Raw genomic sequence first — 13,060 nt, forward strand, 5'->3', positions numbered from 1 at the left:
TAACACAAGCTAATGACAAAACAACGACATTAAAATATAAAGGATCGTGTTTTTAAGACTAACCGATGAGAATATTTCTGTAAACTATAGGCCTAATCGTAATTCTTAGACTACCCCCCCCCCCCTCAACACACATACACAAACCCAATTAGGACCTCAAGGACTCAAGCATGATGATTTAGGGTGTCAATGTGCAAAACGGGTTAACGCATCAACTGTCTTTTGAGCTCTTGTTTGATTTGATCCGAGTTTTTTCTCCGAATAGCAAACTGGTTATATCGGCTTCCGGATAGCACTTTCTGTTAATCAGTACCCAATTATGTCATCTCCAACAAGTTTATTTCTCAACCCCGTCCCACTTATGCCGCCTCTGCTCAGCCTACTCGTCTACCCAGAGCCTGATTTCGCAACCTCCGTACAGAACCTAAAGCTACTTGACGCACAATCTACCGCTAGCACACAGAGAAAGAAGTTAATATCTCAAGTGATCTATACACACTTCAGTTCGTACTGAAAAAATTCCCTTTTAGCATTAGATGATTACCTTCACTGGAATAGTGCGAACATTTGACGGCATTTAATATTGGCTGCTCCGGCGTTACAGGGCTGTGAAAATGTGGATTAATTATCCCGTTTAACGTCATCTTAAATATAAGCTGACGGGAGTTATCGTTCCTTGCTGGTGACACTAATCGTTTGTTACCTCCCTGTTTCAATACAGAGGAAGATGTGGTAGTTGGGATGGGGTGTTAGTTGGGATGGGGTGCTAGAACTTGTGGTGGTTAGTATGTGGTGCTAGTCGGTGTGGTAGTTAGTATGGGGTGCTAGTTGATGTGGAAGTTGGGATGGGGTTGTAGTTGGTGTAGTAGTTCGGATGGGGTGCTAGTTGGTATGGTAGTTGGGATGGGGTACTAGGAGCTGTGGTAGCTGTGGTGGGGTCCTAGTTGGGTGATCACGGTTCCCGGGATGTGATCATGTGTGTCTTTGTGTTCGTGATACTAGGGTGGGTGTCACTGGGGATGTGGCACTGGGATTGTGTTCACGATACTGTGGGTGTACTGTGGTGGTGATAATGGTACTATGTGGTAATGTGATTATGGTACTGGGTCTGTGATTATGTGTGGGATTGTGAAGGTGGTACTTGAGTGAAGTGCGATTGTGATCACAGAACTTAGGATCTGTGGTCTTGTGATCACAGAACTTAGGATCTGTGGTCTTGTGATCATAGAACTTAGGATCTGCGGTCTTGTGATCACAGAACTTAGGATCTGCGGTCTTGTGATCACAGAACTTAGGATCTGTGGTCTTGTGATCACAGAACTTAGGATCTGCGGTCTTGTGATCATAGAACTTAGGATCTGTGGTCTTGTGATCACAGAACTTAGGATCTGCGGTCTTGTGATCATAGAACTTAGGATCTGTGGTCTTGTGATCACAGAACTTAGGATCTGCGGTCTTGTGATCACAGAACTTAGGATCTGCGGTCTTGTGATCACAGAACTTAGGATCTGAGGTCTTGTGATCATAGAACTTAGGATCTGTGGTCTTGTGATCATAGAACTTAGGATCTGTGGTCTTGTGATCACAGAACTTAGGATCTGCGGTCTTGTGATCATAGAACTTAGGATCTGTGGTCTTGTGATCACAGAACTTAGGATCTGCGGTCTTGTGATCACAGAACTTAGGATCTGCGGTCTTGTGATCACAGAACTTAGGATCTGAGGTCTTGTGATCATAGAACTTAGGATCTGTGGTCTTGTGATCATAGAACTTAGGATCTGTGGTCTTGTGATCATAGAACTTAGGATCTGTGGTCTTGTGATCACAGAACTTAGGATCTGAGGTCTTGTGATCATTTAACTTAGGATCTGTGGTTTTGTGATCATTTAACTTAGGATCTGTGGTCATGTGATCATTTAACTTAGGATCTGTGGTCTTGTGATCACAGTGTTGTTATAGTACTGTGAGGAGTAGTCAGTCAGCGTTAGAGAATTCCTGGAACGACTCTGTGGTGTAACAACGAGACTAGGCAATATTTATTTTTGTGAAAAATAAAAATTAAGTTAATTTTCCTATCAAACTAGACCGTGTCTGTGATCCAGTGCAACTTAAAAAAATATAAGACGTGGGTGATCCAAGCTAAACGTTCAAGCCACGTCAGATTATCAGATAAATATAACGTTAATTTGATTAGCTTGTAAAACAATACCTGTCGTTCTCCGGATTAAAATCCCCCCCCCCTTTCAACCATTATCACCGCATAAAAAAAATTATTTTTCCCCCTACCCCCTCGTTCTCTTGTAACTTTATTAAAAAATAATCCAAGTCTAGTTAACAGAGAACTCTGTGGCCGATGTTATACAAACCCCCGAAAAAAAACCTCCGCTCATTATATCTTTTAAATGGCCATGTAACCGGAGGCCAAAGGGATTGGCGGGCCACCGGCTGGCCGAGTCGGGTCGGGCGGCGAGATGACGAGGTGGGTCGGGTTTCAAGTCCCACCGAGACGGGCGGCCGCAGATCGGGAGTTTGGAAAGGGGGAGGGGGGTTGTAATTATATTTAATGCGACTCGTTCTTTCACTTCGACTTAAGACATAAGTTGACGTCGTTTTTTGTGTTTGTGCTGTCGGGCACGCTGTTGTCTCTTAACATCGAGTAAATTATAACCTGGGTATGAACTGGATTCCTGACATAGATCCCCAGTCTCGTTTAGTCTATTCCCCAGGCATCCCCACAAAAAGATAATTTTTTTTGTGCTTAAAAAAAATCTATGATAAATAAATAATGCAGACGGGATTATATTGTGATGCGGAGTCCGGTGTCACGCCGTATACAAATGTTGGTTCAGAGAGCGTGGTGTATGGAGACACGGGCAGGGACTATTTACACCTCAATGGCTAATCGGCTTTAAGATAAATACGCGAGAGATCACGGAGGTTTCGGGCAGACAAAAACGATCCGCGGTTCTCTTTTCAGTTGGCAACAAAAGGACTAGTCACTTGTGCTTATATAAATAGACGGAACAAAATGTAAGAAAACAGAAAATAGCTTGGATAATAACAGACAATACGTGATGTCTGTTTTTCTGTGGGAGATCGCGGGGTGATGGGGGGGGGGGAATGTGAAAGGGAAGTTTAGAGCAGGGATGAAAAAGACTGAAAGTCCTTCACATGGTACCCGCATGACACCAGCTTGTCTTGTATGGGAGCAAAATTAATTGGAGGTTTTTTTTTTACTAAACTGGTGGGGGGGGGGGAGGGGATAACCACGGTAGCTGGTATGGTATGGTAGGGGAGGGGGGGGGGTAGTTAGTTAGACGAGGAAGATTAAAAAAGGTCGAGGAGAAGTATTAAAATTCGATTCGTCAACAGATATATGGTGGAATGGGATTTTTATTTGAGAGAACGATACAATTCCTGAACAACAATGTATACATGCATATAACGGGTCTTTCAGAAATGGGAAGGAACAAAAATATGTTCAGGTTGTAGATGCTGTGTAGTACTGTGTTTATGGCACTGGGGTTGTGATCAAGGCACAGTGGATGTGATTATGTTACAGGGCTGTGATCACCAAACTTATAATGCGACCAGGGTTATGAGTTGGTGACAATGGTACTTTGTGGTACTTTGTGGTACTTTGTGGTACTGTGATTATAGTACTGGGTCTGTGATCATCTCTGACATTCTGAAGGTTGTACTTGATGTAATGATGTTACATATAATACATTTCCATTTTTTTTAATATATACAAATACACACACACACACACACACACACATATATATATATATATATATATATATATATATATATATATATATATATATATATATATATATATATATATATATATATATATATATATATATATATATATATATAACTCGCCTGATACACATGAATGCTGTTGTTGTTTTGTCCTAGTGTTGCACAGGTAGAATGCTAATCACAGAGATACCCATATTTAAAAAGCTACGACACGAAGCACACAGATAAAGCTGAATTTAAATAAGAAAATGTAGTTTTTTTTAAAGTAACGCTTTGCCACATATATGTGTATATGTATGTGTGCTTCAGCGCTCTGTTTAAATATTCGATATGTGCTACATGTGAAATGTTTAACCATCCCGTAGGTGAGTACCTAGTTGCACTCAATGTATGTGATTGGCATATAATTGGAGCTATCACTAGGGTCAAGGGGTCAAATTAAATCCGCGAATTTTTTTTTTCTAAAAATTATTGTATTTATCTTTCTTCATGGGTTAGTGGCCATTTAAAAGTAATACATAATAAACTTTATAATCGTAATGTTAACAAAAATCAAGGAAAGAAAAAAAATCAAATTCTTGAAAGACTGAAAATGGGTCTAATTTAAAAGATTTTCAATACATTAAATGACTTTATTAAAATAAAAATTGTTAAATTGATTTTTTTTTATTTCCTTCATTGTACAGGGCCCCAACCACTAATTGCGAGTGTTGCAATTAAGGGACATTCTGGGGGTTATTGATTGGTCGCTTACAGCCCACACCCGTTAGCGGGCGACCATGGACTCTCAAATCAACGGAGGCTCCAAAATTATGGGGCGGGCGCCGGGGCAACGTGTTATTTGGTCTGACGAAGGTGACGCCGACGCATCCCCCAGACTATGAGCCGTAATGACGCCGCGAGTCAGGGGCGGTGAGATGAGGGGAGGTTACTCCAGAGGTGATGTAAACACGGATTCATTTGATGTCGTCCGTTTCATTTCAAGAATTTTTTTTTGAGGCGAGTTTTTTAACTACCCGCACGCAAAAAAATAATTCTAGACTTTACGGCGATAATTATATTCAATCAACGTGATTAAGATTTCTTAAATTAATTTTTTACCATTATCTTCGATAGTATTTCATCTCCCCTTCCTCCCCCACAACCCACGATTACACGGAAAAGATCACATTTTCAGATAACATTAGGCGGATAAGTGAATAGATATGTGTAGGCTACGTTATTTTGCAGATTAAAATACATGTGCGATAGTAGCTATTTGTTACATTTCTTGAAAAATAAAATAAGTTTTTCAATAGATGATATTAATGTGTTCGATCAATTGTTTTATCGATAGCCGTATATAACGAGCTAGTAAAGCTTATTATCGCCGCAAAAATGTTAACTAAACGCTAAACATAACGCCTTAACCCTAGCGTTAGATCGTACCTTAATTATTGGTAAATGTTAATTGAGGTTTAAGAGTGGGGTGAAGTAGGTTAATAACGTTACATCCTAGTTTGTGTGTGTGTGTTGGGGAGGGATTTGATTTTTCGCTGATGTGCCACAGAGCCTAAACCTTGAATTACCTACAAAAACCGTAAAGATCGTGTTGGTTTATTTCGGTTTGAGATGTGACGGTCTGTGATGTATGACGACGTCTGATGTTAAATGTGTGACGAGGCGTGACGCCGTGTGACGACGTGTGATTAGTAACGTGTGGATACGTGTGGTGAACTATGACGACGTATGAATTGTACCGTATGACGATATATGAGTTTTAGCGTGTGACGAATTGTGACAACGTATGACGACGTGTGAATGGTACCGTCTGATTACGTATGAATTGTACCGTGTGGTGACGTATGAATTGTACCGTGTGATGACGTATGAACTGTACCGTGTGATGACGTAAGAAATTGTACCGTGTGGTGACGTATGAACTGTACCGTGTGATGACGTATGAACTGTACCGTGTGATGACGTATGAACTATACCGTGTGATGACGTATGAATTGTACCGTGTGATGACGTATGAATTGTACCGGGTGATGACGTATGAACTGTACCGTGTGATGACGTAAGAAATTGTACCGTGTGATGACGTATGAACTGTACCGTGTGATGACGTATGAATTGTACCGTGTGATGACGTATGAATTGTACCGGGTGATGACGTATGAATTGTACCGTGTGATGACGTATGAATTGTACCGTGTGATGACGTATGAATTGTACCGGGTGATGACGTATGAATTGTACCGTGTGACGACGTGTAACTAAAACAGCGTGACGTCTATCATCTTTTCCCTCACAACACCAACAGCGTTAGCGGTCACTAACACAAGAGAAACCACAGCCACTCTAACTCTGTAAATCAAAGTCACCAGTCCTCACCCCCATCCTACCAGTCCTCACCCCCATCCTACCAGTCCTCCCCCCCCCCCATCCTACCAACCCTCACCCCCATCCTACCAGTCCCCCCCCCATCCTACCAACCCTCACCCCCATCCTACCAGTCCTCCCCCCCCCATCCTACCAGTCCTCACCCCCATCCTACCAGTCCTCACCCCCATCCTACCAACCCTCACCCCCATCCTACCAGTCCTCCCCCCCATCCTACCAGTCCTCCCCCCCATCCTACCAGTCCTCACCCCCATCCTACCAACCCTCACCCCCATCCTACCAGTCCTCACCCCCATCCTACCAGGCCTCACCCCCCCCCATCCTACCAGCCCTCACCCCCATCCTACCAGCCCTCACCCCCCCCCCCCCCATTCTGCCAGTCCTCACCCCCATCCTACCAGTCCTCACCCCCATCCTACCAGTCCTCACCCCCATCCTACCAGTCCTCACCCCCATCCTACCAGCCCTCACCCCCATCCTACCAGCCCTCACCCCCATCCTATTAGGCCTCACCCCCATCCTACCAGCCCTCACCCCCATCCTACCAGTCCTCACCCCCATCCTACCAGCCCTCACCCCCATCCTACCAGCCCTCACCCCCATCCTACCAGTCCTCACCCCCATCCTACCAGCCCTCACCCCCATCCTACCAGCCCTCCCCCCCCCCATCCTACCAGCCCTCACCCCCATCCTACCAGCCCTCACCCCCATCCTACCAGCCCTCACCCCCATCCTACCAGGCCTCACAGCAAACCTACCAGGCCTCACCCCCAACCTACCAGGCCTCACCCCCATCCTACCAGCCCTCCCCCCCCCCATCCTACCAGTCCTCCCCCCCCCCATCCTACCAGTCCTCCCCCCCCCATCCTACCAGTCCTCCCCCCCATCCTACCAGTCCTCCCCCCCCATCCTACCAGTCCTCCCCCCCCCAACCTACCAGTCCCCCCCCCCCATCCTACCAGTCATCACCCCCATCCTACCAGTCCTCACCCCCATCCTACCAGTCCTCCCCCCCCCATCCTACCAGTCCTCACCCCCATCCTACCAGTCCTCAACCCCATCCTACCAGTCCTCCCCCCCATCCTACCAGTCCTCCCCCCCCCCTATCCTACCAGTCCTCACCCCCATCCTACCAGTCCTCACCCCCATCGTACCAGTCCTCCCCCCCCCCATCCTACCAGTCCTCACCCCCATCCTACCAGCCCTCACCCCCATCCTACCAGCCCTCACCCCCATCCTACCAGTCCTCACCCCATCCTACCAACCCTCACCCCCATCCTACCAGCCCTCACCCCCCCCCATCCTACCAGCCCTCACCCCCATCCTACCAGCCCTCACCCCCCCCCATCCTACCAGTCCTCACCCCCATCCTACCAGCCCTCACCCCCATCCTACCAGCCCTCACCCACATCCTACCAGCCCTCCCCCCATCCTACCAGTCCTCACCCCCATCCTACCAGCCCTCATCCCCATCCTACCAGTCCTCCCCCCCCCACCATCCTACCAGCCCTCACCTCCATCCTACCAGTCCTCCCCCCCGCCCCATCCTACCTGTCCTCACCCCCATCCTACCAGCCCTCACCCCCATCCTACCAGTCCTCACCCCCATCCTACCAGCCCTCACCCCCATCCTACCAGCCCTCACCCCCATCCTACCAGCCCTCACCCCCATCCTACCAGCCCTCACCCCCATCCTACCAGCCCTCACCCCCATCCTACCAGTCCTCACCCCCATCCTACCAGCCCTCACCCCCATCCTACCAGCCCTCACCCCCATCCTACCAGCCCTCACCCCCATCCTACCAGCCCTCACCCCCATCCTACCAGCCCTCACCCCCATCCTACCAGCCCTCACTCCATCCTACCAGCCCTCCCCCCCCCCATCCTACCAGCCCTCACCCCCATCCTACCAGCCCTCACCCCCATCCTACCAGCCCTCACCCCCATCCTACCAGGCCTCACCCCCATCCTACCAACCCTCACCCCCATCCTACCAGCCCTCACCCCCATCCTACCAGCCCTCACCCCCATCCTACCAGCCCTCACCCCCATCCTACCATCCCTCACCCCCATCCTACCAGCCCTCACCCCCATCCTACCATCCCTCACCCCCATCCTACCAGTCCTCACCCCCATCCTACCAGCCCTCACCCCCATCCTACCAGCCCTCACCCCCATCCTACCAGCCCTCACCCCCATCCTACCAGCCCTCACCCCCATCCTACCAGTCCTCCCCCCCCCCATCCTACCAGCCCTCACCCCCATCCTACCAGCCCTCACCCCCATCCTACCAGTCCTCACCCCCATCCTACCAACCCTCACCCCCATCCTACCAGCCCTCACCCCCATCCTACCAGCCCTCACCCCCATCCTACCAGCCCTCACCCCCATCCTACCAGCCCTCACCCCCATCCTACCAGCCCTCACCCCCATCCTACCAGCCCTCCCCCCCATCCTACCAGGCCTCACCCCCATCCTACCAACCCTCACCCCCATCCTACCAGCCCTCACCCCCATCCTACCAGCCCTCACCCCCATCCTACCAGTCCTCACCCCCATCCTACCAGCCCTCACCCCCATCCTACCAGCCCTCACCCCCATCCTACCATCCCTCACCCCCATCCTACCAGTCCTCACCCCCATCCTACCAGCCCTCACCCCCATCCTACCAGCCCTCACCCCCATCCTACCAGCCCTCACCCCCATCCTACCAGCCCTCACCCCCATCCTACCAGTCCTCCCCCCCCCATCCTACCAGCCCTCACCCCCATCCTACCAGCCCTCACCCCCATCCTACCAGTCCTCACCCCCATCCTACCAACCCTCACCCCCATCCTACCAGCCCTCACCCCCATCCTACCAGCCCTCACCCCCATCCTACCAGCCCTCACCCCCATCCTACCAGCCCTCACCCCCATCCTACCAGCCCTCACCCCCATCCTACCAGCCCTCCCCCCCATCCTACCAGGCCTCACCCCCATCCTACCAACCCTCACCCCCATCCTACCAGCCCTCACCCCCATCCTACCAGCCCTCACCCCCATCCTACCAGCCCTCCCCCCCCCATCCTACCAGGCCTCACCCCCATCCTACCAACCCTCACCCCCATCCTACCAGCCCTCACCCCCATCCTACCAGCCCTCACCCCCATCCTACCAGTCCTCACCCCCATCCTACCATCCCTCACCCCCATCCTACCAGCCCTCACCCCCATCCTACCATCCCTCACCCCCATCCTACCAGTCCTCACCCCCATCCTATCAGCCCTCACCCCCATCCTACCAGCCCTCACCCCCATCCTACCAGCCCTCACCCCCATCCTACCAGCCCTCACCCCCATCCTACCAGTCCTCCCCCCCCCATCCTACCAGCCCTCACCCCCATCCTACCAGCCCTCACCCCCATCCTACCAGTCCTCACCCCCATCCTACCAGCCCTCACCCCCATCCTACCAGTCCTCACCCCCATCCTACCAGCCCCCCCCCCCCATCCTACCAGCCCTCACCTCCATCCTACCAGCCCCCCCCCATCCTACCAGGCCTCACCCCCATCCTACCAACCCTCACCCCCATCCTACCAGCCCTCACCCCCATCCTACCAGTCCTCCCCCCCCCATCCTACCAGCCCTCACCCCCATCCTACCAGCCCTCACCCCCATCCTACCAGCCCTCACCCCCATCCTACCAGCCCCCCCCCCCCCCATCCTACCAGCCCTCACCCCCATCCTACCAGTCCTCCCCCCCATCCTACCAGCCCTCACCCCCATCCTACCAGCCCTCACCCCCATCCTACCAGCCCTCACCCCCATCCTACCAGCCCTCACCCCCATCCTACCAGCCCTCACCCCCATCCTACCAGCCCCCCCATCCTACCAGCCCTCACCCCCATCCTACCACAGTCAACGCCCACCTTGATCCATCGCCACAAAACAAAAACACATCTAAGCTCATTACAACGGTTTTTACAGGTAATTAAATTAAAGTGATATAATGCAGCCATTACCCCTAAATTTTCAAAGAAATTAATTTTCATAAATGGACAAATGAAATAATTACGTCACTGGAGCCAGATCCAAACTGATCCAACCCGCTATAAACTTACACTCCCGTTAGATCACTTAACACACGACCCCGGACCGCTAAACAGAACGAATCTGGTTAAGGGATTGTATAATGTTTTAAGAATCATTAAAGAAACTAGTTCTAATTTTGAAGCCTAGAGACTTGGCCCGCCATAATTGTATCAACAGGACGGGCTGGAGTTCTGTCCGCGTCATTATCACCCATTAGCACACCGCGGCATTGGACGGAGGCAGCAGGAGATTCTTCCTGCAACGGAAATTACGTCATATGGGGTGGGTTGGGTGATGGGGAGGGAGGGAGGGGGGTCTAATCTTTAAAGAGGTAATGACGGGATAGTAACTATGTGAAGAACGTCACACAGAAATGTGTTGGGTTTCACACCCTGTGGCGTCAACGTGGGGGGGGGGGGGGGGGACACACGATAGGTGACCCACGGTGGATGGAAGTTTAAACAGTCACATCAGTGCGTGGAGGGTGGGGCGGTGGGGAGGGGCTGGTGACCCACAGGTAATGTAATGGTTAAACAGTCCAATAATAGGACGTACTACGTAGAATTTAGTGTTATTAAACACGCAAGAGAGTGTACTTTTCATTTATATAGTACTAGACTTCAAAATGCTCGTGCACATATGTCGGTATCGTTTTATAAACATTTAAAACTCATTTGCGAACTTTTCGACGATTTGTAATCAGTTTTATCAAGCATCTTTTTAAAAGTAGGCCCTATGTATTTGTTTTTTTTTTTTGTTTTTTTTTGTTTTTTTTTTTTGTTTTTTTTTAAATTTTACGTTTACAATTGTTTTTAAATGTGTATATTAACTGATTTTTTTTTGTGTGTCTATCCTTTGATATTTTAAAACATTATTGTAGTTTTTATGTATTATGCTTATTTCTTAATGTATGCTATTTGTTTTTCTTTCTAGCTCAACTTATATATGATAGTGTAATTTTTTTTTTCTTATAGTATATGTCATTTGATCTAAAACTTGGTTTTATTTGATCCTACAGAGATGATAGGTTAGTAAATTGCCAATTTATTCATTACGTATTTAAAAACTCATCCTAATAAAAGGCATACAAATGTGAATATATATTTGTATCCATGCATCTTATTCAATTTAAAGTAGTAGAATTTGAATACAACTCAGAGCTTCTGAAACTTTGAACAAAAATATTTAATTATCTATACTGGAATAAAACTATACTGCACCCCCCCCTCCCCGCCCCCTTTTTCACAGTCAATAAACAAACTAAACAAACAAGGTTGTGGTCGAACAATCTATTTTACCAGGTAGCGACGCAGATATCGGTCACTTCCGGTGGGTCAGTCTACACCTGGGGTGGACGAGGGTGGGGTGGAGATAGGGCACGGCCAGGTTTTAAGTCCAGCCCCATATGTTCACGCTGAGCCCACCTAGTAGACACACGTGACCCCCGACCTTGACCTGACCTAATTGCTGGGTCCACGGATTGATAATTGATTATGGTTTAAGAGTCAAACAGACGAATGTTCGTATAAAACCAGAGGGGGGTGTGGAAAGAGTGGGGTGGAGTTCTAGAAACCAAACCTCGATTACAGCACCTCCAGCCATATCTACCGGACCCCTGTCCAGCCTCTCTTTTTGTTTCAATTTAAAAATACATTACAATTGATGAATTCAAAATCTCAGTATTTGTTTTAATATTTTGGTATTTTTTTGTATTCCCTGTTATCAAACAACTTAAAACTGTGCTTGCGACGACCACCAAACCTATCTACTTCATACAACTATTTAGGTTGGGCAAACCTAACCTAAAATATTGTAGATGAATGCAATTGAGTCCCAAAAAAAAGCATCCCCGGCGGGATTCGAACCCGCGACCTCTGGATTAGAAGTCCAGCGCGCTATCCCCTGCGCTACGGGGACTTATTCACCGAGTGACTAAGAAGCGAATCTATTGAATTCATAGGTTCAATAATAAAGATTGAACTTCACAACAATAATCTGAATCATCATTTCCCACACAACAAATATACACCCCTCACACAAAAAAACATAGACATGCTATGTTTGGTTAGATTAACATGTTGCCCCCCCCCCCCCCCCGGGACATAGGCCGCTGACAAGAGCTTTCCAGGCGTCTCTGTCCTGGGCTAGTCTCTCCAACTGTCCCCAGGTGTATCCAATCTTCTTGGTGTCTTCTTCCAGGTCACGTCTCCATGTCTTTCTTGGTCTGCCTCTCCTGCCCTGTGAATTCCAGGTGAGGGCTTGTCTTGTTATGCTGGATACAGGCTTCTTGAGTGTGTGGCCAATCCATTTCCATTTCCTCTGGAGGATCTCTACTTCAACTGGTAGTTGATTTGTCCGTTGCCATAGAACATCATTTCTAATGGTTTTAGGCCAGCGAATTCGTATGATCTTTCTGAGGCATGAGTTTATACATGATTGTATTTTCTTCTGATTTATAGCAGTTATTCTCCATGTCTCAGCTCCATAGAGTAAAACAGGCTTAACTAGTGTGTTGAAGATCCGGATTTTTATTCTAAGGGTTAAATCTCCAGAACCCCAAACATTTTTTAGTTGGTTGAAGACTGCTCTTGTCTTGCTCGTCCTTATTTTTATGTCTGCTTCTGTCCCACCCTGCTTATCAACAATACTTCAAAGGTAGGTGAATCTGTTCACTTCTTCTAGGGCTTCTTCTGCCAGTGTTATAGGGGTTCATTCAACTGTAATATGTTATATCCACTAAACATATCTATTTCATACAACTGTAATATGTGTATGTACATCACCCAAACCTATCTATATCCCAATCAGCAGTCGTCAAGATCTCTCCCCCAA

General features: G+C 48.2%; 1 protein-coding gene and 1 non-coding gene across 2 annotated transcripts; both read right to left on the reverse strand.

Annotated features, from left to right (window-relative positions):
• Window positions 1–972: 972 nt before the first annotated feature.
• LOC131944904 (sex-determining region Y protein-like) lies at window positions 973–1,908 on the reverse strand. Its single transcript, XM_059305785.1, has one exon. The coding sequence runs from the start codon at window positions 1,906–1,908 to the stop codon at window positions 973–975; it is 936 nt and encodes a 311-aa protein (XP_059161768.1).
• A 10,164-nt stretch (window positions 1,909–12,072) lies between these two features.
• Trnar-ucu (transfer RNA arginine (anticodon UCU)) lies at window positions 12,073–12,145 on the reverse strand. Its single transcript has one exon. It is a non-coding gene; the product is annotated as a tRNA-Arg (tRNA).
• Between the last annotated feature and the right edge of the window lie 915 nt (window positions 12,146–13,060).

Source organism: Physella acuta, unplaced genomic scaffold (assembly GCF_028476545.2).
Source record: "Physella acuta isolate Inbredline_101_S28 unplaced genomic scaffold, ASM2847654v3 ptg000515l, whole genome shotgun sequence".
Classification (NCBI taxonomy): domain Eukaryota; kingdom Metazoa; phylum Mollusca; class Gastropoda; family Physidae; genus Physella; species Physella acuta.

Bases quoted from the DNA above. Each gene is read 5' to 3' on its own strand.
- LOC131944904 (XM_059305785.1), bottom strand. From the start codon at position 1,908: ATGACCACAGATCCTAAGTTAAATGATCACAAAACCACAGATCCTAAG.